The sequence below is a fragment of the Rutilus rutilus genome (assembly GCF_951802725.1).
Source record: "Rutilus rutilus genome assembly, chromosome: 19".
Taxonomy (NCBI): domain Eukaryota; kingdom Metazoa; phylum Chordata; class Actinopteri; order Cypriniformes; family Leuciscidae; genus Rutilus; species Rutilus rutilus.
In genome coordinates, this window is record NC_140232.1 from 13360905 (window position 1) to 13386560 (window position 25656).

The following is a 25656-nucleotide window of genomic DNA, read 5'->3' on the forward strand; positions in this document are numbered from 1 at the left end:
GTTATGAACCAACACGACTAATAAGTACATTTGGCAAAGGCAAGGAAACACTTTCCCTTCATGTCGAATTGTAGAGAACACAGTACTGATTACTGGATTTCTCCTCTACCCCCTTAGAAGTGGTGTTTTAAATCAGATTGTCGCTCATTGCTTTTGGTCCTTCAAATAACTGGATGCTTTTTTTAGTCGGTATGACTACAAGTGCTTTCAAGGTCTTTTAAAAGAAGATATTAGCTTCAGAAAATGTTTTACACTGCTGTTTTTTTTTTTTTTTTTTTTTGGATCTAATTATTTGATCATTTATTCATTAGGTCTGTTAAGTAACAGATACGTTGACCCTTTTATGGCAAGGCAAGGTAATTTCAGATTGTATAATGTCATGTGGTGCGACTTTCCAAAAACGTAATATATAATTCATAGTGTTTGTTTAAAAAAATATTGACCAATTTGTCTCTTCAAAACGTTTTTTTGAAAATAATGACTCAGATTTAATGCTGGGAACTCAGAAATGAGGTGTGTAGGATTCAAATGCAGTATTTTTAATAGTCAAATAACAAAAGTATAAGAAACTGATTTTGACAAGCTCTGACCATTCTTAATGTAAGGTTGCTTTAAAGTATTCTAATGTTTCTCTACATCTAAGGTGGTGACACTTTTAGTGTAATGTTTGCATGATGGTAATTTAGTGTTCATTGATGGTTGTGTTGCAGTGCCAATATTAATATATTATTAATTTTAATATAGTGTTCATTTAATGGTACTGTAATGTTGTCAGTGTTAATGTAGTTTCTTTTATGAAATTCTAGACCAGCAAAACAATTTTACACCATTCCAGAAAGAAAACTCGTCTTATAGTTTTTGTTACACCAAATTATATTTTTGTAATAATAGCCTTAAATTTCTCTTAAAAGTTGTAAAAAAGTTTTCCAAAACCACATGAAACCAGCATAATTCTAAGAACTTACAACATAAACTAGATTTTTCAAAGATTGTTCTTTTTATTTTTTTGGACATTCTTTATTTTTTTGTCATTGAGCAGGATGCCAATCCCAAACACTGATGTAATGAATGTATCCTAAATTAAATTCCTGTCTGTACCCCCAATGGATACTTCTCCCCTTTGAGACCCTTGTCCTTAGAAAAAAATGTCCCTCAATGTGCACATCTCTTGAATATGATTTCAAACAGGAACACAAAAAGCAGCATTTTACCCTCTTTTTGTTAACACACCAGCCCGTTCCAAAAAGTAACAAGAGACATCTTTTGTTTTCCCTTTCTCTTTTTTCTACTTTCTTGTGGGGATAGTGGCTGTCGCTAACAGTTAACATCTTCATTTTATTTTTTTATCTGCGGACCTGAAAAAATTGAAAGAAAAAAGGCTCAGCGCCGCTGGAATAATATGTCCATGGTGGACGTAGTGGCCCCTGATTGAATTTCCAGCAGAATGGGGAGATGGGGAAGGCTAAGTGTAATCTTCCGCTCCTCCATCACATCTCCAGGGGTTCGAGTATTGTGGAAAGCTATAAGACCCTATCTGCAAAGGCGCTTTTTTAAATCTGAAGAGAGCCATCAAGCTATGAAAATCAATACAAGAGGCAGCCCGCCGCTTCCTGATCACAGACAGCTGTGAAATGATAGAGAAATTGGAGAGGTGCGAAGACTGCATCAAAAATATTAAGATTAAAGATGCTGAATAGCATGTCACCCGCTGAAATGAAGATAAATTTAGCTTTTCTCATTTTCTTGAATAACCCTTTTACATTTGAACATGATTGGGAAGATGGCCAAGACCAGAGATGGTTTGATGCAGTGGAAAGTAGTTGTGCATATGATTGTTCCATGTACATTTTGGGAATGTACCTTGAAAGAAAATGTAATGTGCTCTGCTCTGAGATGTATGCTAACATGCTAATTCTGAAGACTATCCAGAAGCTCAGCTGCAGGACATTTATCCATCAGTTATGAAACAACATCTTGGCTCTATTTTGGTGGGACTCCTCAATTCCTTGGGGCAACCAGACTAAGATTTAATGTGACTGCAGCAGCAGTTAAACACAGGTTTGTGTCTGATAACGTCATGTCTGTGCGGCGGTGTGCCGACACACTTTCGTAGTCAACTCTCTCCATCTCACCCCAGGTCTCCAGTGTCTTAGCCCTCCCATGAAATGCAAATGCCTCCTGATAGCGTGGAGGACTCTTAAAATAAAGCCTCAATGCTCCATCCCTACCCCTGGGGAACCTCCAGGAAATTGGATGACAAGAAATGTGACAAATGAAAGTTCCCTCCTCTGGCCCTATTCTGTTTGAATAAATCCGTTTTAATGGACTCCACTGCCAGCTTGCTTTGTCGTGGGCTGTCAGATGACAGCGGAAGCTGAGTTGATTCTGATTTTTCACATTGTTGTAGACGAACACTTGCACTTACGCACATGCACCACCTGCGGGAGATATGTATGGACTCCGGTTGAGGGGACAGACTTTTCAGACTTTTTTTTTTTCTCCCCTGGGAATTTTTATTATATATCGTTCTCTCCGAAAAATGTTAAAGGCTAATGTTCTTTCTGAGAAAGAAAAATTGCCCACTGCCTGACTCTGCAAGGGGAGAAAAAAAGTAGAATATTTCAAGTTAAACTTCTTCTCCTTTTTGAATAATTCAGCTTTGAAGTTAGAAAAGGTCAGGATTTATATATATATATTTTTTTTCTTCTTGCGTGATATTGTGGATGGTCGTGTCATTAGACTCTAGTTGCCATGCTCACGACATTGAGGCACCTTATGGATTACCTTTTTTTCTGCTCTTAAACCTTGTAGCCCAAGAATAGTTGCCCACTGAAGCTAAGCAGGGTTGAGTCTGGTCAGTTTCTGGATGGGAGACCTCCTAAGAAAACTAGGTTGCTGACTAGGTGGCTCCTAATGCCCCAGTATAGGGATGAGGACACTATACTGTAACAAGCACCGTCCTTCGGACGAGCTGTTAAAATGAGGCCCTGACTCTCAAAATCACTTTCCTTCCACCAACTTGTCGTCCCACGCCCAACACCCTGGCACCGGTTTGTGGTTCGTCCCTCCTCAGACCACTGTTGGTAAATTCTCACCACTGCTGACCGGGAGCAACCCACAAGCCTTGCCGTTTCAGAGATACTCAGACCCAGTCACCTTGCCATAACAATTTGGCCCTTGTCAAATTTGCTCCAATCTTTGTTTCTGCCCATTAAGAAAGGATTTTTTGCTTACCATCTAATTTACCCAGATCTTAATATGTGGCCTTAGGGGATTATCATCAATATTTGCTTCACCTGTGACTGGTCATAATGTTTTGGCTCATCAGTGTGTGTATACTGTGTATACAGAACTTTCCCCCTCCCATCAACACTTTTATGGGATTGCGGTTTTACGCAAATTTGCCGTTAAGTAATAATGTACTGTAAATCAAACCATTTAAGGAAAAAAAAGAAGCTCATAACATTTTCCGTATTCTTGATTGATTTTGAACAGTTAACTGTTGTGTTTCTTGAGCCCAGGGCTTCTCAAACATTTGATTGCTGTCGTCAGACAGCCTCCATGGCACAAACAGCACTTAGAAAAGGTCAACCATGCCTGCAGACAGCTATAAACACTGTAATAGAGCAGCCGCATTCCTTCATCTCCCTCTCTTTCACTTCTTTTCTCTCTCTGCCCCTCCTGCCTCCATGCCTCCTAATGTGCATTTGTTTCAGAGCAGCGAGAGCGTGGGATTGTGGGATGGGAATAGATGATCTCTTTTGCTCCGTTTTGTGGAATCCCTCCCTTTTCTTTTTAGCTGTTTTACCCCTGTGCTCTCTCTCTCTTACTATCTGTCCATCTATCAGAGAAGATTCATGGCCTAACCAGGCTCAGTAAACGAGTCTGACAGTTGTGCCCACAAGCCATAATTTTAAAAATGACAAGTTTGAGGCGCCATGAAATTATCAATGTCAGCCAGCAGGCAGCCACCACTCAGGGTTAAAAAGAGATTTGATCTTCTCTTTCTCTTTTTCTGCGTCCTTTCTACATCCCCTGACTTTCCTGAACTACTTCATCTTTTCTTTCCACCACTCAGCATCCTCCATATACTGCTTTTCTTTTTTACCTCTCTCTTTTTTTCTTGGTGTCTTTCTGTAAATATTTAGGGATGTGTGCTGATTTTGGCAGTTGAGTAGGTGTTTCTGAGTCATTCTGTTGCCAGACCTTCATCAGTGCTACAGATGTATGGACACACACTCACCTCCAGATATGTTTTAGCAATTTAATCAAAATTTTTGGCTGATGCATCTAAAAAGGCTTTCTTGTCTTTTTGATGATGGATGTTAGCAATGTAGGGATGCCATTTTAAAATCTAATGCAGGAATAAATGATCAATTAATTAATTCAAATGTAAACAAATAACAAACTGACAAATAAATAGATGCATATAAAATCTATTTTAAAATAGACATGTAAAACTAATTTATTTCAAAAAGCATTTTTAAATATAGAAATAAAAGGTTTTATTAGGTAATAAAAAGGTACTATAAAAATTAAAAGGTGCATTTTTAAAAATGTTTTGTGTATGTAAAAAAGGTGTTACGGACAAAAGCACACAAAATTATGCCAAAATTCATGTTTTGTCGAGTATCCTCAAGCACAATCTTAAAAGTGTTAAATGAACGCGATGATTTGTGAGAAAATAGGATGTGTCTGGTCTTAAAGTGACAGCAGTCTAATAAACTTACTGCTGTATGTAATTAATGTTAATCAAAGAACAAAAGACAAAGAGAAAATCATTCCCTGAATAACGTTTGTAGCTTTGATAAGGATTCATCTATATTTAATTCAAAATGTATGCAGTGAAGACTGCAAAGTGTTTGATAACTTTATTCAGTTTCAGTATATTTCCTATCTGTTAGACCTACCTGAAAATCGGTACTCTTTACAATGTTACATGGGTCAAAAACAACTTTAAATAAATACAAAATACAAAATAACTTTTTTGGTGCATTTTAGTAGGACAGGTACAAATCTGAACTGTCCCAACTGGAAAAAAAACCTTTGTGTTGAACCCTGATAAATTAAAGACACAGCTAAATGTGACATGTATTGCAATGGTCTTATCTGAAGATTGTTATGGAATGCCTGTAATGGAGACATCAGTATAGGTATCAGTGATACTGGCCTTCATTCATAGTGCTTAGTAAAAAGATGCCATTAAACAAATATTTAAAATGTACTGTCTTTGTTTTTTTTTTACATTATTTTGGAGATAAAATGTGAAAGTATTACAACATAAATATATATTAAACACTTTAATGTTATGTGCGATTAATCATGATTAATTACAGAATTTTTTTTAGCATGGTAATGGACATGATAATGTTAATAACTTTTTTTTATCTAACCATTTATTGTTAATTTCTTTTTTTTTTTTAAGTAGAATATGCACATATATTGCAGTCTCTTTTATTGCAAACACTCCTCATTTCTATGCAAATAAGGCTCATTAAGATCACGTCTTATTCACAAAAGTCAGAACTCTTTGGCTGCAAGTTGATACAACAGTATAGAAAGTGTAGGAGAATAAACAGCAATTCATTCTTAGTGAATTCCCATGTGTCTTTGTCTGTGAGCACTTGTATCTACATGCACCGAGCCTGTAACAAATGAAACCGCTGCTGCACGTCATTTTTCAACCATGATCTTTTCCATGTTTTTTCTGTGTATGTGGACATGTAGAGTGCCTTGGATACTTTTGAGGTTCTGATCATGCATTCGAAGCAAACTTCAGACTTTCATCATTGGTTTCTGCATCTTCTTGTGTTTGTAGGTCTGGAGTTCGCCTACTCCGCAGCCCCGCGCTCCATGCAGAGCGCTATAATGGGCCTGTTCTTCTTCTTCTCCGGCATCGGCTCCTTTGTGGGATCTGGACTTCTTGCTATCGTCTCTCTCAAAGCCATCGGCTGGATGTCCTCGCATAAAGACTTTGGTAAGACTTGTGTGAGTGTGCTAGAATGTAGAACAAGATATGTGAATAGCACTGCATAAGGTCCGGGATGAAACAGATGTAGCTTGCCTAGCTTTTGATAAGTGTTTCTGTTGGAATAAGTGTGTGTATGAATATAAATGTGAGTGTGTGTGTGGGTCAGGCTTTGCCTGCATTTAGGGGACCATATGTTCTTATAATGATCGTAAAACCTAAAATTAGCTACAGTGGAGACCTGTGAGGAAAAGGGCTTGATAAGCATACTTAACTATGACTTAATGAAAATGTAAATGTTTGTGAAAAGGTCTGAGGATACAGAACATTTATTTAGCTCAGTATAAACTCAATTGAACTCAATATTAAAGGGATAGTTCACCCAAAAATGAAAATTAGCCCATGATTAATCACACTGAAGCCATTCTAGGTGTATATGACATTCTTCTTTCAGACGAATACAATCGGAGTTATATTAAAAAATGTCCTGGCTCTTCCAAGCTATAATGGCAGTGAATGGCTGTATGTCTTTGGAAGTCCATCAAAGCACATCTATTCGTGATTAAAGGGCTCAGGGGGGTTTATAAAGGCCTTCTGAAGTGAAGCGTAAGAAAAATAGCCATATTTAAAACTATCGATTAAAATAACTAGCTTCCGGCAGATGGCCGTACGCATCGATTTACGCCAAAAGAGTGACACTTGAACTTGACGCACAACTTAATGACGGCAATTGACGCCTCTCGCGGTTCAAACAAACAGTACTGGGCAACCGCGTTCGTCATTACGTTGTCCGTCAAGTTCAAGTGTTACTCTTTTGGCGTAAATCGATGCGTACGGCCATCTGCCGTAAGTAATTTTAGTCGATATAGTTTTAAATATGGATATTTTTCTGACACGAATGCATCGCTTCACTTCAGCAGGCCTTTATTAACCCCCCAGAGCCGCATGGAGCACTTTTATCATGAATAGATGCGCTTTGATGGACTTCCAAAGACATCCAGCCATTCACTGCCATTATAAAGCTTGGAAGAACATTTTTTAATATAACTCTGATTGTATTCGTCTGAAAGAAGAATGTCATACACACCGGGGATGGACTCAGGGTGAGTCAGGGTGGGCTAATTTTCATTTTAGGGTGAACTATCCCTTTAAGTCCTATTTTAACAGCTTGCATTTTTAAGAAACACAGCTTTTATGCAATTATCATTTGTCAGCTGATTGATGTAAAATATCCTGAAAATCAATAACTTTTATGTTCCATCTTGATGAATGAAATCAATGATGAAAGATGGTCCCTGATCAGCATTCTGTGTAAATGCGATTTATTGTAATTATGCCAAGGGGAAGAAAGGTCGTACCTTTCAGCTCACGGTTGTGCCAGAGATGAAGTGACGAGGTGAGCACATGTGCTTGATGGATGATGTGTGTTTTATGAGTGCGTGTCCACGTACCAAGGCTTGAGCGTAGTCATTAGTAGTCAGCTGAACCCAAGAGGTGATTTCCCATTTGCCCACTGTTTATGTGTGTGTGTGTATTTGTTTATTTGTGTATCCTGCAAAAAAAAACAAAAGCTTAGTATTTTGTTGGTTTTTTGAATGATTGATGACACATATTATGAAGAATCAGATACAGAGTATCATACAGATTTTTTTTTTTTTTTAACATTTATTTCTGCTTCCGTCTGTTTAGAAAGCGATCCTAAACTAGTTCACACAGCGGTTATTCTTATATATACAGTGACATATACATTATTAACTGAAAATATTGCTTAGCCTACTTCAAGATTTCTCTGTATTGAACCAGTTTTCATCTTCAAATTGGGTTTAGATTCTGAAACTTTATTATGCACATGGAGATGAAATATCAAAGTTATTGAATTGCAAAAAAAAAAAAAAAAAAAAAAAAATGAATCCATATTCACCTTTCAGATTTCACTTCTAAAATGTTCATTCTGTTTAAAAATACAATCTATAATATTCGACTGGCAATTTTCAGTCCATTTTATTTTGCTTTACAAATTCACTTCCACAAACTCAGTGGTTCAAATTCGACAGAAAATTCAACATTTGACATCCGGGAATGGCAGCAATATCAGTAGATTGCTGATTGATAATCTCCATCTGTTAGTCGACCTCACCAGCAGGGGGTGCAAGCGGCTGTTGACGAAGACTAGAGCAACGGGTTGAGAGAGTCATCCATTCATAAAAATGGATTTACAGAAATGGAGCAAGCAGTAAATACATATTTGTGATGATTATCAGGGCCAGTATACACGTGGAAAGGCTGATAAAGACACAAAAGCTGTGTTTACGTCTTCACGGTTACCTTTTTACATGTAAGCAGCTTTCTCTACCGTTAACGAGATTATAGTGTTATTTCCCGATGCTTACGTACAAATCAAATGTTAAATCTGAGGTTGTAGATGCATATTTCTCTCGGTTGTTAGTTTCCTTAACTTTATATCATGGCAATGCATAGTAGTGCATTCAACAAGCTTTTTTGTTTCAAAAACATTTCCATAATGAAATCAAAATGGACCCATGGTCCCTAGTATTGATGTGCATGAATCGTCAATACATGCTGTTATTTTGTATATATATTTTTTTTCATAATCTTTCATCAAAATGTAATATTATAGTACCTCTGAAAGGTGAAAAAGAAATATCAACCAATAACCACCCAATTTTCAGCATCCAACTAAATCAAGTCCTGTCCTACATTTTCCGCTGAATAGTCAGTCACTCATAAATGTCACATTATGTTACGTTACATGCTGTTTTCTATTGTCTTGGCAAATTTGAGTAAAGTAAACTCTTGAAGTGGAGAAAGAAAGCCGTACCTGAGTGCCGGGTCTGGTATTATGAATGTGCATGCTAATTGATGGTCATGTCAGGCTTACACCAGAATCGGTTTGTAAATCTGTCACAGCGAGGACGATGAATGGCACAAAGGAGACAGTAGATGGATGTGATTTCCATCGCAATGACAGTTCAATGGTCCAGATGCACTCCCACCCATTCTGTGTATCTGAGGCAAATGAACAATTTACCCACAAACTACTTCCGCACCCATTAATACAGCACACCCAGACAGGTGTGAGGCATTTCTGCTAATGGCAGCAGTGAGAGTGCATGTACTTCAAATCTGTCCCTCTTTGCTCTTTTTGTTTGGCAAGCATCACTGGGATATTAGAGTGGGCCTTAATATGAATTATATGACACATTGCTATTTTTTTCTTTTTCTTTCATGCGACATTTAGTGATTGGACAGGAAACGATGAGAAGTGGAAGAAACAGAATTGACTGTGAAAGAACAGTCAGACTCAAACCTGCAATGTCCATATGAGTGCCACATGCTATAATACGAATAAAATGCTGCATTCATGCCATTTCATAATTACCGTAATTTCGAGATGACAACGTGACGTTCTACTCTGAGCTGTACTCTGGACTGGGAATTATGCATTTTTATGGCAAGTTGGAGCTCTCAGAAAATTCCCACTGCACAAGTTGTAATCACGAGTTCTACGAGTGTTACGTTCTCCGGTAGTTACGACGTACCGTGAATGCACCTAATGGCCACATTCATACAGCAGCAGAATATGGTTGTCAGTCCTGTATTTGAGTTCTTAATACGGTTACATTCGAACACAGTTCAGTTATTTACCGTAGTGACAACTGCATTCAATGACTGAACTCATACCTGTAAATTTTCAGGACTCACAACCGCATTGTGTGACAGTTTGAAATGCACCAGATTGGAAAACTAGTTTTGCCCTATCATACACCCGGACGGCGCAATGCAGTGTCTTTTGCTAGTTTCAGCCCGACGCAGTTATCATTTTCAAGTCCTGCGCCACGTTGTTTAAATAGCAAATGCATTTGCGCCCATGGTCTGAAAAGGAGGTGTGTTCTCTGCACTGTTGGTGCTTTGCTATTTTGAGGCAACTGAAATAGACTGGGAAAATAGATTTTTATTTTAACTTTTTTTAAAGAGAGCGTTAGTAATATGGGCCTATAGGCGGGTCCACAATGCTTATTACACTCACAGGGACGCGCAGCAGCACACAAACAGGGCAAATATTAAAAATAAAAGGATTACAGTGTGAAAGATTAATATTGTGTACATAAAGATATGGTGTAATCCGGCTTGTCCCATAGATGGTCTGCTTGAGCGCTTTAACATCGCGCACGAGCAGATCCGTTTGCTCTCTGGAGACGCGTTTAGTCTTTCCGCTTGCAAATTCCACCATGTAAAAAGCGAATCCGCCATTGCGCGAGCACAGCTGTCTTTTAAAGGAACTGGGAAATTACACTCTGAATGTTTTTTTGCACGTTACGCCCAAAACACACCCATTACTCATTAAAGGGATACTTCAGGATTTAGCATTAAGCTTTGTATTAGTAGAAAACCTGTAGTATTTTCGAATTACCATGCTTTCCACCCTCATATTCCCCTGAGAGGAGAGATTTATGTATTTTTTTGTCTGGAAAAAATCCTCCGATGACGCAAAAATCGTCATTTTGCGTCATCAGAGGATTTTCTGGCCAGAGGCTAAAGACTACAGCCAGTAGAAGGCATTGTTCCGCATGTTTTCAGCCCGCCCATACAGGGTGGGATGATCTCACTCAGTCAGAATGTACACAGTGTCAGCCGTCTTTCTTTGGAAAAGCTAGCACGCTCTTGTTCTGTGGAGAAAGCTGAATAGTAGGAGAAAGCTGAGTAAGTAGGGGGTTACCATCCTCTTTTTCCCGGACTTGTCCGGGGAGCGAGACTGTTAAAAATGTCCGGGATTCAGCTTTTGCTTTCTGCGGTCGCCATTCATTGTTTACATGCACACATTTTGTTTCAATCTAATTGAATTAATTCCGATTGGTGAATCTGAATGTAGTGTTTACATGAACGCTAAACAAGTGATCGGTTGATGTGCGTTTTACCATTGATAAGAAAATTCCCGCTCCTCCGTGAGAGATGCGAGCGAGACCGACGCGTCTCAGAAATGACGCCACCGGCCTCGCGCTGTTCTCCCGCGGCCGTCAGCCTCGTCCTGCTCGCCACAGTAAACATAATGAATGAATGGTGACTGTAGAACGCAAAAGCCAAATCCCGGACATTTTGGGTGCTCTGTAAATCCCTGGCAAACTCATCACGTAGGCTAGCCTTGTTGTTTTCAACTGAGCACTCTTACCGGTAGGCGTGGCCTCCTAAGGCAGCGAAGCAAGTGCATTCTGGGAGTTGTTGTCTTTCATCCACATAAGCCAAAAATACATTTTCTGGCTTTTCTCAGTCTAGAAAGCTCCAAATTCAAAAATTTCTTCACATTTCTTCTACTTAAATGACCTATTTTAAATACACATTCATCTTCCCAGAGGTGAAGTATCCCTTTAAGAGAATAGGGACAACCCTTTTAGACCATGCGCTGGGTGCACCGACCATTTTTCCCGTCGTTAAACTAGCAAAAGTGGATTCGGACACGCCCTAAGTGCACTTGCGCCGTGCGCGTTAGACCATGCGCTTAGATCGTTAAAAATAGGGCCTGTTGTCTGTCACCTCATACATTACGAGAGAGCCGCTCTGGGCTGCGCAACACGTGTCTATATCGCGTGTTGCGGGTTCTCGTGTGTGGTTTCATTTTTGGTAACTTAAAGCGACGGAGATAAGAGCTTTGTGTCATCTGAAGGTTTAAGATCCAGTCACTGTTCTCCACCGGAGCTGCTCCCGCCAGTCAAAAAGCTGATACTGCTGTTTATACAACATGCTGTGTTGATTGTCCAAAGTATGTGAAATATGAGGCGCGCGATTGGGTGTCTTTTGCTAAAGCATCTACCCAAAACATTCTAACAGCACATTGTTTCAAACTTTACACGTTTACCACTGCAATATTGGGTTAACACAGCTCTGGGACTAACACTGGATCAGGGTTTCATAACCCCGGGTAAAAAATAAGTTTGATAGTCACCTCGTTTAGCCAGCATGTGTTAGCTGCTAGACTCCAACATACAGTAGTCAAATTCTTTCTATCCGCTCTTTCTTCCCCAAACAGTAGAAGAAAAGACTCCTGCAGACTATCACACACTTGTGAAATCTGAATTAGATGCCCAGGATGACTTTGTGTCTGAACAACAGGAGAAGATCCGTCTGGGTTTCATGTTGTTGTTTTTTTTTTTTTGGCCAGCAGCATAATGTTATTCTTTATCTCTGCTGGTTACTCCATTACTGTTCTCTCTCCCTGTTTCCTGTGGTGTTGGACTCTGCAGGAAATGAAGAGAGAGAGGGAATTATGCAGCGTTGAGTAGAGAACTTTCAAAGTATGTACACACAGACGCCATCCAAGCCTGTGGCGCGCCTGTGGATGCATATACAGACTCCAACTTTTATGGGATCGGACGCCCAGGTATTAATCACTAGCTGCAGGGTCAGATTACCCAGCATTCAGCTCTGTAACACACTCTCTAGCACTTATTTTCACAAATTTGAGCTTCTTCCCAGAATACCATTTAACAGATCAAACCTACCTCTCAGGTTGCATGCGAGGGTAAGTTCGACATGCTCTCTTACTTAAAATCCTACAACACTTGATGATAACCTTTGTAAAAGTGGAGGCAGTCGGCCCACAGGGCTATTGGCTACCGCTCACACAACGTTACTGGATCTCTTATCGCGCCGATCACCAGAGAGCTTCCATGGTCCCCATAGGCTAGCAGGTGTGAATCTGCAGCTCGTCGGACATCCATGCTTATCTTTGCTGCATTTGGCATGGTAAAGGAAAGGCACTCCACTTTCTTTCATCAGTAGTTTATTTTTATTTTTATTTATTTACTTTACATACCATGCTGACACAGTTCTAGCTGTTAGACAGTTTGCACGATGAGACTCTTTTGGAGATGTTTTATTTTTTAATTCATGCTTTTTTCATGCCTCACAACTTGTGCTGCTTTCTTTGAGTTTCTCGCACCATGTTTTTTAAAATTTGAAGTTGAAATAACTTTTTAAAAACACATCTCAAGACCCTTCAGTTCTGTCCCATTCTGTTGTTCTCCTTCTGTAAAATTCCCTGAAAAAACCCTAATCTGATTGGGGTCAAGTTAATCTGAAACCAGCATAGCAATAGAGGGCTTCCTAAAGATCAATGAATCAACTAGCCATTGATGTAAACCATCATTCATTTTGATAATGAGCTTTTTCCTGCTGTCTCTGTCTCTTCCCAAATAGTCCTAAGTTTTGCATAGGCAAACACTACTTGTTTTCTTTTTCTTCAGAAATGTAAAATCTAGTTACTTTCAGACCATTTGGGAGCAGACGTCACAGTTCCGTAACTGCAGTTGCAAGTGACAAGTGGATGAAAACGGGTGAGATCCACGGAATAAGATAAATAAATGTTGTGTTGTGCCTAGGATGTCAGAATCGGAATGTAAAAAAAGAGATGGTCTTAATTTTTACAGAATACCGGCACTGAAGGCAACCTCTTAAGCTAAACTCAGAAGTTTATGGTTGCAAGCTATTAAATGGATTGACTGGACTGATGAAACCTGTGATTATTAGTCTACTTAATGCATGAATTTGATGTATGCTACATATCTACATAATATTCACATACAGTTCATAGGGGGCATAATGTATTAGCACTACAGTTACAGCATGATATAACATTTGTCTCACAATTATGTTTGTTTTTCTCGTAATTCTGATCACCACTGTTCATGTACAGTGGTGATCAGAATTAATGGCACCCCTGGTAAATATGATAAAAAATGGCTGTAAAAAAAAACCCTGCATTGTTTATCCTTTTGATCTTTCATTCAAAAAATTCGCAAAAAATCTAACCTTTCATTGAAGTAAAAGAACTGAAAGTGGGGGGTAAATCACATTATAAAATAAATGTTTTTTCTCCAAAACACGCTGGCCATAATTATTGGCTCCCTGTTATTAAATACTTTTTGCAACCTCCTTTTGCCCAGATAACAGATCTGAGTTTTCTTCTATAATGCCTGATGAGTTTGGAGAATAACTGACAAGAGATCAGAGACCATTCCTCCTTACAGAATCTCTGTAAGTTCATGTTGGTGCTTCTCCTGTTCAGTTCACCCCACTCATTTTCTATATGGTTCAGTTTAAGGGACTGGGACGGTCATGGCAGAAGCTTCATTTTGTGCTCAGTTACCCATTTTGTGTTGATTTTGATGTTTGTTTTGGACAAACTGATGGAAGATCCAACCACGGCCCATTATAAGATTTCTAGCAGAGGCAGTCAGGTTTTGATTTTTTTATCTGTTGGTATTTGCTAGAATCCATAATACCATGTATCTGAACAAGATGTCCAGGACCTCCCGCAAAAATATAGGCCCACAACATATAAGATCCAGCAGTATATTTAACCGTAGGCATGGGGGACTCTTCATCCCTGTTTGCACCAAACACATCTGCTGGGTTTGCTGCCAAAAAGCCCTTTTTTGTTTCAGCTGACCATAGAATCCGGTCCCTTTTGAAGTTCCAGTCATGTCTGACAACTGAATATGCTGGAGTTTATTTTTGGAGGAGCGAGGAGGATTTTTCTTGAAACCCTCCCAAACAACATGTGGATGTGTAGGGGTAGTTTGATAATTTTTTTAGGCTTTCTGACCCCCAAGACTCAAGTAATCTCTGCAATTCTCCATCTGTGATCCTTGGAGAGTCTTTGGCCACTCAAACTTTCCTCCTCACCATCCATTAAGACAATATAGACACACGTCCTCTTCCAGGCAGATTCGGAACATCTTAAGTTGATTATAACTTCTTAATTATTGCCCTGATGGTCAAAATGGGGATTTTCAATTCTTTAGCTATTTTCTTACAGCCACTTTCTATTTTGTGATGCTCAACAATCTTTTGATGCACATCAGAACTATATTCTTTGGTTTTACTCATTGTGATGGATGATTCAGGGAATTTGGCCTTTGTGTATTCGTCATATTTAAACTCCTGTGAAACAAGAAGTCATAGCTAGACAATTTCATGTTCCTAGTCAACCTGGTGTGCTAAATAAAGGTAAATATTAATGGGAATATACTTCAGAGATATTTTACTCGTAAAACATTCTAGGGGTGCCAATAATTGTGACCGACGTGTTTTGGAGAAAAACATTTATTTCATAATGTGATTTCCTCCGCACTTTCAATTATTTTACTTCAATGAAAGGTGTTACACAACTGCAATTGTGAATTTTTTGTTTTGTTTTTTTTGTTCCTAAATGTTCAAATCTATCACTATTCCCAAATAGTCCCAAGCTTTGCAAAGGCAAACACTATAACACTATTTATTTTCCGTTTCTCCGTTCACATTCAGTTTCTTATTAATACAAATATGTGTGTTTTTTGTCAAAATAATGATGGGCTTCATTCTCGTAGTGTTTAATTTGATAACAGAAATGTTGACTGGGATTTTGCTCTACGTGTAGTGAAGAAGTTACTTCTTGACGAGATGTCGTGTTGTAGATGTGCCCTTTCAACAATCTTTTATAGCAAAACTTTTGCTTCATTTCCTAGAAGTTTTATTACTTTTTTCCAACCTATGATGCAGGCTTTGATAAGTATTTTCAAAGACATTTTCCCCTCATCCTTTATTTTATCTGCAGGACTGCAGGTGTCACCAGGCACAGCTTTGCCTCACGGTATTGGTAAAATGAATTCTTTCAAATCTTTTCTCTGGACACCCAGGAAGCTCCTCCGTTTTTCCCCACGAGGTGAACCTCGATGTGCGAGGCTGTCTGATCTCAGGTCAGCTTAAAAACATGCAAAGAACCACAGGGCTCTCAGACATGACCCTCTCTTCCTGGTCTTGAATCTGTATCTGCCACTTTCAGAAATGTCAATGTTTTAATCGAGGCCAAGAGTCTCAGGGAAAGAGAAGGTGTGTTCACTGAATATGACAAAAGGAAAGAAAGGTGTCTTTCAAAGGAGTGCGTACAAAGGAATATGAGTGAGAACAAGGAGATGATAGTGAAACAAGTTTGTGTCAGCTTTATTCTGTACCTTGACCTCGAGTCAGTTAATATATAGCCTACACTACCGTTCAAAGGTTTGGGGTTGGTAGGATTTTTTTATGTTTTTGAAAGAAGTCTTTTGAAGTCTTACCAAGGCTGAGTTTATTTAATCAAAAATACAGTAAAAATGTAGATGTTGATTTAAAATAACTAAAAACCCGACAAATTGTCCTTTGACATCTGTCGCCGTATGTAAATTGGCAAAAATGTGTCTTATAATTACAGTATCAACGTTCAGAACAGTTGTGCTGCTTAATATTTGTGGAAACCATGATGTTTTTTTCAGGATTCTTTGATGAATAGAAAGATCAAAATAACAGCATTTATTTGAAATGGAAAACTTGCTGATGCTTTTGATCAATATGATGCAACTTTGCTTATATTATATTCATGTTACCATTTGACTTGGGCCATCCTTAAAAATATTTTGGTTTGCAGTAACAGCAAAAAAAAAGGAAAAAAGGGTCGGTAGGTCGGTCTATATTTTTTTATATATAAAACAAATAATATAAAAAAGTATATATTTTTTCATTTTTAAAAAAAAAATCAGTGTCGGGTGACATTAGGTGACATTTTTCACATTTTTCTAAGGGCTGTTTACACCAGGCCACTTCATGCGTTTTCTCAGATCGGATTGCAATCTGATTTATCAAAACGATTCCATTTACACCTGGTTACATAGGCTAAATGTGTGTTGTTTTTTTGCGGATATAAATCCGATCTTCAATTACCGCTATATGTAGATTTAATGGAGTGCACGTCACCGAAAGCAACAGTTATGACTACATTATTTATCATCAGCTAAAATTTCTGAATCAAAGCCCGCAATAAGAGAAAGTGGAAACAGCCCTGGTAAGATCATTTCGTTTCTTTACATTTAATGATGATGATTGTGTGTTAAGCGTCAGCGACTTACTTTCACTTTGATTTGCGATAGTTTGCACGTTGATGCTCAGCTTCTCATCTGCGGCAATGCGTGTTGCAGTAGCGTCGTCATATCTGACTAAAACATGACATATAGCCTATAACACGCTCTCGCATGTTTATTTTTTAATAAACTATATTCAACAACATATAAAAATGAAATAATCTTTAGAGTAAAGCCGCAGCCATCATTACCAAGCGCGAACCATTGACAGTGAATGAAACGAAGCAAACTTAGCTTGCAGGCAGTAGTGTGACATGCGTTAACGGTTAACCAATGGTGTAAACATAATCATATGACGCGCCACGGGTTTTTATTTAAAAGAAAGAACGTAGCTTATGTTTGTATGTAGGTCTAGGCAATTTATATTCACAATACTTAATAACTAATATTATTTAATTGCATTTGTATTAGTTGTTTGAAGAGTTAAAAAAAAATCTGTCGGTCTTAACGCAAGTTTACAACCGGCAAGTCGGTCGGACTGAAAGGGAAAAAAAATAAATAATTGGGTCGGTACTAAATTGACAGGGTCGGTCGGGTTACGGCAAACAAGAATATTTTTAAGGATGGCCTTGTTGTATGACACATCCATTTTGTTTGTTTGCATAATGCAGGTACCATTTATTCATTGCTCACAGAGATCCCCAGAGACAAGAGAGCCATAACATATTAACATCTCTGTGTTTGCAGACTCTGACAAATGGCATTGAACTCTGTGTGCTGACTGTGTAATCTCCTGTAGAAAAGCCGTCAAGGCATCGGGACGAGTAGCACTGAAATATTGTTGATCTGACCTCAGTCTGTCTCTCTGCGTAATCTGTTCTCGTCAGAGAGACACATACTTATCAAAGAGGATGGACTTAAAGGATTAGTTCACTTCAAAATGAAAATTCTGTCATCATTTACTCACCCTCAAGTTGTTTCAAACGTATATTAATGTCTTTCTTCTGCTGGACACATAAGACGATATTTTGAAGAATGTTGGTAACCAAACAGTTGATGAACCCCATTGACTTCCATAGTATTTTTTTTTCTACTATGTAAGTCAGTGTTGTCCGTCAACTGTCTGGTTACCGAAATTCTTCAAAATATATTCCTTTGTGTTTAGCAGAAGAAAGAAATTCATATAGGTTTGAAACAACTTGAGGATGAGTAAATGATGACAGAATTTTCATTCTGAAGTGAACTATTCCTTTAAAAAATAAACTGCCATCACAAGAATAAATTACATTTTAAATTTACAATATTATTGTTTTAGCGTATTTTTGATCAAATAATTGCAGCATTGGTGAGAATAAGAGACTTCAAATGAATGAGTGAATGTGTTTCAATGTTACAAAAGTAATGCATTGAATAGGTTTTGCATACAAAACAGCCAATCAATTGAAACTGAAACTGTAAAGTAAACAGGATCTTGTTGTCTTTTTATTCTCCTGTGTCTCCTTCCATGATTCCACATAAATAAATCAAGCTTCACTTTTTCAATCTCTACATTTCTCTCTCAGGCTGCCAAACATTTATGGGGCCGGTTAATGTCTTTTATGGGCAGCTCTTGTTTTGTCTTTTGTGGATGTAATTGGAAACTCTGCAAGTGTTTGGCAGCCTGTTGTGTCTCTAATGAGGAGTGTGTGGTCAGCAAACGCATTGAGAAATTAATTAAGACAAATCACAACAAAACTAACTAGGCACTTCCGTCACTGTACTTCCAAAAAAAAAAAAAAAAACTGTATCGACTTATGAGTGTGTTTGCTTTGTACAATATCCTTTGATTTATGATCTGCGTTGTATGATCTGTGTGCTCATGGTCACCATTCAGTTACATTGTATGAAAAAAAATTGGCACATGAACATTCTACCTGACATCTCCTTTCGTTTTCCTCATAAGGAAGTAAGACATGCAGTTTGAGTTTAGAATAAGATAAGGGAGAGTGATGACAGAATATATATTTTAGGGTGAGCTGTCCTTTTAAATACTAGAAGAGTTAAAACCCACTAAAAGTTTCTAAAACTAAACCGTCTAAAAGTTAAAATCACAATTTTTCTTCTAATGACTCTTTATTTCCTTTCTTTCTTCCTGTCTCTAACCTTGCCTCTACTACGTTAATTAAACCAATATCTGTCCCCTCAGTCTGCTGTGTAGCAATGTGTTTGGAGAGTTTTATTGATCAGCAGACACACTTCCTCCTCGAAGCTTGTGGCTGCCTTGCTGAGCACATTATTTTCCTCTGCAGTATGTGTTATTCAGCAGGAGCGAGGAAGCACGGCAAACACTTTCTGAACTCTCAGGTCAAGCGTAGCGCAAGTCTGTCTGTGTGCTGGCCAATCTCTGTTGGACAATAAGAAGTAATAGTGTTTTGAGTGGAAGAGCTTTTTCTGTGTCTAAGAGAGAAACAGAGCATTGAGGGACAAATTAGTGGAAATGGGTGGTTGAAAGTATGGATTTAGGCTGAGGTGTGTAATTTATTTTCCTATGTGGTTGTTAATCGATTGTATGTGCTTTTGTTGAAGCCATCAGGCCGCATTATTTCAGATGACTTTTAAATAATTGTGTTTAACACAACTATTTTCTACATCAAAAGAAATTTCCTTCAATTAAAGGTATAGCGGAGGATTTTTTACTTCCGGGTGGATCACCTATACTATTGGTCCTCCTAATAGTCAATCATTTTGGTGAATCAATCAAACTTATTCAAAAAGTGGAGAGGGCGGGTCTTATCTAAAATTCGGAAAGATCCTCCACTATACCTTTAAAGAATCACAAATTGGGCTAAAAGAATTGTTTAATCCAACCCCCCCCCCCCCATGAATCACTGCAAATGATGGAATATACACACACACACACACACACACGTATATGTACATGTGTGTGTATTTTTGTACAGGTTTGGTTATACTTGTGCACTGTCAGAAAACAAGGTACTGTGCAGGTACAATGTTGTTCCTAGGGATACAAAATATATAACTGTACCTTAGGGTACAATTATGTAGCAGAAATGGCTACAACGGTTTAGGTTTAGATGTGAAAAACTTTTGAAACTTTTTTTTGTTTTTGTTTTTTGTACACTTTAGCTCCAACTAGAATAAAGTATGGCTGTTTTTTTATTAATATATGTTAGTTCATGATAACATCAAGACACCACCATATTAAGTTGTTTTAAATGTTACAAATATATTTTGTGGGCATGGGCTTAGGCTACATTAAATTATATGTATGAATATAGCCTATACATCACCATCACTTCAGCCTATCCTGTCTGTAAAATACGACAAATGTTATTTCCAAACATGTTAATGAATTTATTAAATATTTTTAAGAATTGTTAATGTTTGTTGTAATGTAGGCCTAGTATTCATTTTTTTATATAAGTGTCCTCACTTATATAGTGAAATATTATTACTAGTGAGGATTTTTTTTATTGGCCCTCACTAGTTAAGGCTTTTAATTGGTCCAAAACATGTTTTTATTTTATCTAGTGTTTTGCAAATGTTTCTGTGATGGGTAGGTATAGGTATAGGGGTTGGGTTAGCAATACGAAATATCATTAACCTGATATGAATCAATGGAAGTCTATGCAATGTCCCCACTAATATAGTGAAACGTGTGTGTGTGTGTGTGTGTGTGTGTGTGTGTAGTTAAAAAATAATCAATGTCTTTAAATCAGTAGGTTTATATTTCTCCATCTTTTTTAATTCTTATTGTCAATTATGTTATTCGAATGCTTCATGGAATTGTAGTTCTTTCCCTCATTAAAGTGCAGTCTTGAACCTTTGTCTTTTAGTAAGATTTTCAAATACTTTTTTGCTTAAAATCAAAGTTTTTAATGTTGCGAATCACCTTGTAGCTGGTTGATTTGGTTCATGGCTTATAACTCCTTAACAAAGACTTTAAAAATCCCTATGGGATTTTTTTTTTTTTATGGGAATAATACTTCTGTTGCACTCAATGGCTCAATGGAGTGTTGGAAATACCTGTTTGGAAGCAGTCATCGTTTTTTCAGGTCCGTCAAATTTGTTTCCGTGCAGAATGAAAATGTGTGGCAGTTGGGTTTACTCACTGATAAAAACATATTTTCTCATGACTATATACATCTGATAGTTAAGCATAATCGGAGTAAGATTTCCACGGTTTACATATCTGCTCTCCTTTCTTTTATTTCCTATTCCTTTATTGTGCATGTCTCTCTCTTACTTTGACTCCTCCTCTGATCTCCCTGCTTCCTCCACTCTTTTAAAATGGATATAAGGTCTCAGTTGATTAATTTGAAAGACTGGTTCCTGGTGCCACACTCTAACTGTGCGTTCACACCGCCGCCGACTTGAGCTGCAAAGAAGCTCTGGCCGCCCTGTCAAGGACGCTTGTCAAAAAGTACGGAGAAGCTTGTTGACGCTTTGGCCGCTCTGAAGTCTGTGTCACACCATGAAATGTAAACAGGAAAAAAAACAAGCAATACATTGACACTAGAAACCTTTTATAATGACAGCATTTTTATAACCGATTTGGTCGGGAAAAATTATTTTGATTAATATGCGCGAGGGAGAGCGAGCAAGACGTGTTGTTTGAAGACGGTTAAGGTGAGTGAGTGCGCGCGTGCGGCCGGGGCTCTCTCTCTTTTGTAACTGGTCCCTATATGAAAATAACGTCATACATTTTTATATAATAACGTCATAAATTTCGTCATAAATGATAGGAAACCCAGCAACAGCGATTATCAGTTTCTCCTCCATTTTCTCGGAACTAATGTTTTGGTAGGAACGAAAGTTTACATCGTATGTTTCTCCGGAATCAACCAGCGCGAAGGACGTCTATATTCTGATTGGTTGCTGGCGTTTTGCCGCTGCTTGCCGCTGAACCGCATCATAGCTCATTACCATAAAGTTGAGCTTCTCTCAACTTTCAGATTGACGCTCAAAACGCTCAAAACGCTCAAAACGCCCAAAACGCGACGCCGATGGATTTGACGCTCCTTGCAGCTGAGAGAAGCCAGCTTCCATTGAAAATGAATGACTTCCGGTAACTTTGGAAGCTCAAGTCGGCGGCGGTGTGAACGCACAGTTAGTGTTGTGTTGGCCAGATTCATTCCCTTACATCCCCCTTTACTCCTCAATCTTTAACTCTCCTGCTTCACCAATTACCCCTGATAAGCCCTGACATGTGACAGGTGTACCCTTTTGAAGCACGCATGATAAATACCAATATTTGTTAAATGAACACAAAGAGGATCATGTAAGTCATACGGGGTGACATGCCAAGGAAAGGTTAATAAAACCGTTACATGATGGACTGCAGAGGGCCCGCAGCAAGGCGAATACAGTTGCCGGCCCTCATAGAGTGAGACTTCCAGGTGCCTGCTGTTATCTTGGTGTAGCTGCCATATAAGACTGAATGTGCAATGTAACGTGAAATGAGGGCATGTAGACCTTAACGCTGGAGAGCAAATGATACAACTGAGTTGGGGCTACAGCATGGAAAATGGAAAATTCATGACCACCAGTCCAAGTTTGGGATATGCCCACTCAAACTATTATTCTAAGTCAACAGACAATAAAATTAAATAAATGGAAAAATGGGATTAATGCACCAAAAATGTATTATTTAATAAAATAATTAACTGATACAGCTGTTAGGATTGTTACCCACTCACGTACCTCTGATCAAATAACTCCAATTCTTTTCCAATTACATTAACTTCCTGTTTGTTCTCGTATCCATTACAAAAAATGTTGCTCACCAACATGCTCTTCATAATTTGGCTCCTCTTTATCTTTAAGATATTCTTCAATTGTATACTCCATGTTCTTTGACATTATCTTTGCAGAATTATTGACGGTTCCAAATTTCAAGTTGAGTTCATTCGGTGGTATGGCTTTTAGCTAGTCTGTTAAAAGGAATTGGATTGACCGTCGCTTCTTTATCGTCATTGTGTTAAACCCGCCAATAGCGCGCCAGGTGGATAAGCCAGTTTGTGATTGGTCCCTGCAGATTTGTAACGGAAGCAGGATAGCAAAATGTACAGGTTTCCAACCTGAGCTGCAGGGCGAAATCAAATCGCCAGCAGATCGGGCTGGGTTTACCCAGTCTAGCTTTTAGCTGTTCAGCGCCAAAATGATGGAATTCTTTACCATTGCATATTTGCCAGCTGGATTCTATTTCCTTTTTTAAAGCTCAGATTAAAACTTGTATGTTTAGAATAGCTTTTTTTTAACTTATAGTGAAAAGTGATTGTTTGATTTGTTTGATCTGTATGTCTGTGTTTTTGCATAGCTTTGTATTTTACTGACATGCTTGTATGCTGTATAGAGTCCTTGAGTGCCTTGAAAGGCACCTATAAATTAAAGATATTATTATTATTTCTTACTGATACACCACAGCAAAATATATAAATAACTGGCTTAAAACTATTTTTGGGGGGTGAAAATTCTAACATGGCTAAGACTTTTTTCACGCTACTATGTATATGTATATAGCCTCTAAGTCCGTCTAAAGTTTTTGTTTAATATTAACATTTTTATCAGGCTCCTATGTATAGGTTTCTCTCCAAGTATGGGCTGAGGCTGGGATTTAGTGAGTTTGAAGTGAAAGTATTTGATTAACGTATACTATGTGCGGAGAGAATTCACTCAATATTATCATCTAATTTTTGACAGAGGTGGCTTTTAGAGGCTTTTGCATTGGAGGTCTTCATATATATTTATCAAAAAAAAAAAAAAAAATGTAAAAAATTAATATATATATATATTGATGCAAAAGCCTCTAAAATCCTCTCTCTCTCTCTCTCTCTCTCTCTCTCTCTCTCTCTCTCTCTATATATATATATATATATATATATACCAGCTGCCAAGTGCTGCTGTTAAATCATGTCATCTCCCAGAAGCATAGGAAGAACAGGCGTGTCACCCGCCAACGCACAGCACTGTGGATGGAGTGGGGGGTGCACTCAAAATATCACAATAGACCTTATTCAGTAGCAGCATGACAGGTTTGAAAGCGAGGCTGTGAGGGAGACTTACCGTGTTTTCAATGGCATCTGCTGTAAAAAAAAAAACAAAAAAACAAACAAACAAAAAACCTGTATAAAGCTCCTACCTAGATATTTTATAATTTTCCACAGCTCATGTTGTCTGGACTGGAGTTTTTTGTCTACTGAAATTTCTTGGAAAGATGTTTTTGCTGTGTTTTGTCAGCAGAACAATCCAAAAACATATTTAATAACAGTTCAACTCCCTGAAGAGATGCATGTCTATCTCGCTTTCATTCCCGTTTAAAAATCTAAGATGGCGCTGCTGCGAATAAGGTCTATAGCAATCAACATTTTACTCTTCTTACTCCTTACTCCTCCCTCTGGTGTGAATGGGGACCATTTGAGGGTATTGATTGTTGGTTTGCTCTTAGCTGTTCTCTGGCATGTGGGTATTGTAAATGCAGCGTTTTTCACAGACAGGGGCATTTATTTTTCCTTGCTTGAGGGCAGTAAGATCCCGAGCTCTATTGCTCTCTCAGTCAAACTGTCAACCTGCTTGTAACACTTGCTGTCATTGGGGAGTACCTGCTGTTACAGAGTATATTAAAGCAGCAAAGAAATTGATCAAGGGGTTGTTTAGCCTTAATATGGCGTGCCACTTTTTGTGGATTGAGACAGTGAAGAGGAAGGGAAATGAGACAGGAATGGGATAGGGTCTGCACTCCAAATTCAACAAATTCAACTGAGTGCACAACAAATTCTGCACTCAGTGTCTTGCAGTTTTCCAATTTAGTAGTGCAAAGTGATTGAAATGACCACCCTAGTGAATCTTTGAACAGCTGACAGGACACTCTATGCCTCAAACGTGCACATTTTGGATGTCTACCTCATCCAAAACATTCAACTCGTCAGCTCATTACAAGACTTGAATTGAGTGTGTTCAATGAGGAAGACATGCAAAATGTGCAGTGGTGGGGTGTCCCCAGGACAGGTTTGAGAAGCACTGCTCTATGGCAAGGGTGCAGGATAGACACCCCTACCATATGGTTACACTACTCACGAACTAGCTTGAGTTGAAGGGACGGGATCTCTGAGAGCATCTGAAATCTTTCAACCCTTCCTCTATGCTTGATGATTAATCAAATGTTGTCTTTGGGATCTTCATTCGCGCATGTTTAGAATAGCAATGCATTGCATCTCCATACTGTTATGAATCAGTGTTTTTATATCTTGAAGTGCCTCATCTCAAGTAGGTCTTATCTTCTGCTAGTAATATTCTTTGAGGCCGTGGATAATTATATCTAATGGAGTTGCTCACGATGTTCCTCAAGGGTCAGCGAGCCTTTTTCATCTCTCTTTCCGTCAGTTGGTTGGTACGAAAATATGCTTTATCTTGTTTGCATCTAATGATATCTTCAAACTAAAGTAGAATCCTCTGTAAAGTGTAATACCTTGTTTAATTAATGACCCTATTTCAGCAAGATGTGTGCATGTGAATACATCTATTTAAATGGTAATGCATTCTTACGCATATACGTTTTTAGTGATTGTAAGAGAGGTAATGCTAAGCAGTGCTACAGGGCCTTTCTTTGGCCGCTCTGAAAGTTGACAGCCCCTTTGCAGAACTACTTATTAAGAGTTTCTCTTTGATGGTCCTTAACCCCGGAGGTTTGACCACCTCTTCTGAACAGATCTGAAGTGTTAAGCAGCTTTTTCATCAGCTCAGAGAGCGAGAGAGAGTGAGGCTCAGACTTATGATTCATAATACAGGAAACATTTGTGAACT

The 25656-nt window shown here is 38.3% G+C and overlaps 1 protein-coding gene and 2 long non-coding RNA genes across 3 annotated transcripts in view; 1 reads left to right on the forward strand and 2 right to left on the reverse strand.

Annotated features, from left to right (window-relative positions):
- The window catches only part of slc15a4 (solute carrier family 15 member 4), a 60443-nt gene that overhangs the window by 31809 nt on the left and 2978 nt on the right, over positions 1-25656 (forward strand). The window contains exon 8 of the mRNA XM_084390366.1: positions 5819-5977. Coding sequence (XP_084246492.1) covers positions 5819-5977 — 159 coding nt within the window. The remainder of the gene's footprint in view (positions 1-5818; positions 5978-25656) is intronic.
- LOC311279098 lies at positions 5896-9037 on the reverse strand. The gene is made up of 3 exons (XR_014625521.1): positions 8808-9037; positions 7327-7520; positions 5896-5997 (listed from the first exon to the last, which is right to left on the reverse strand). It is a non-coding gene; the product is annotated as an uncharacterized lncRNA (long non-coding RNA).
- On the reverse strand, positions 12119-19169 carry LOC311279099. Its single transcript, XR_014625522.1, has 2 exons — positions 16903-19169; positions 12119-12219 (listed from the first exon to the last, which is right to left on the reverse strand). It is a non-coding gene; the product is annotated as an uncharacterized lncRNA (long non-coding RNA).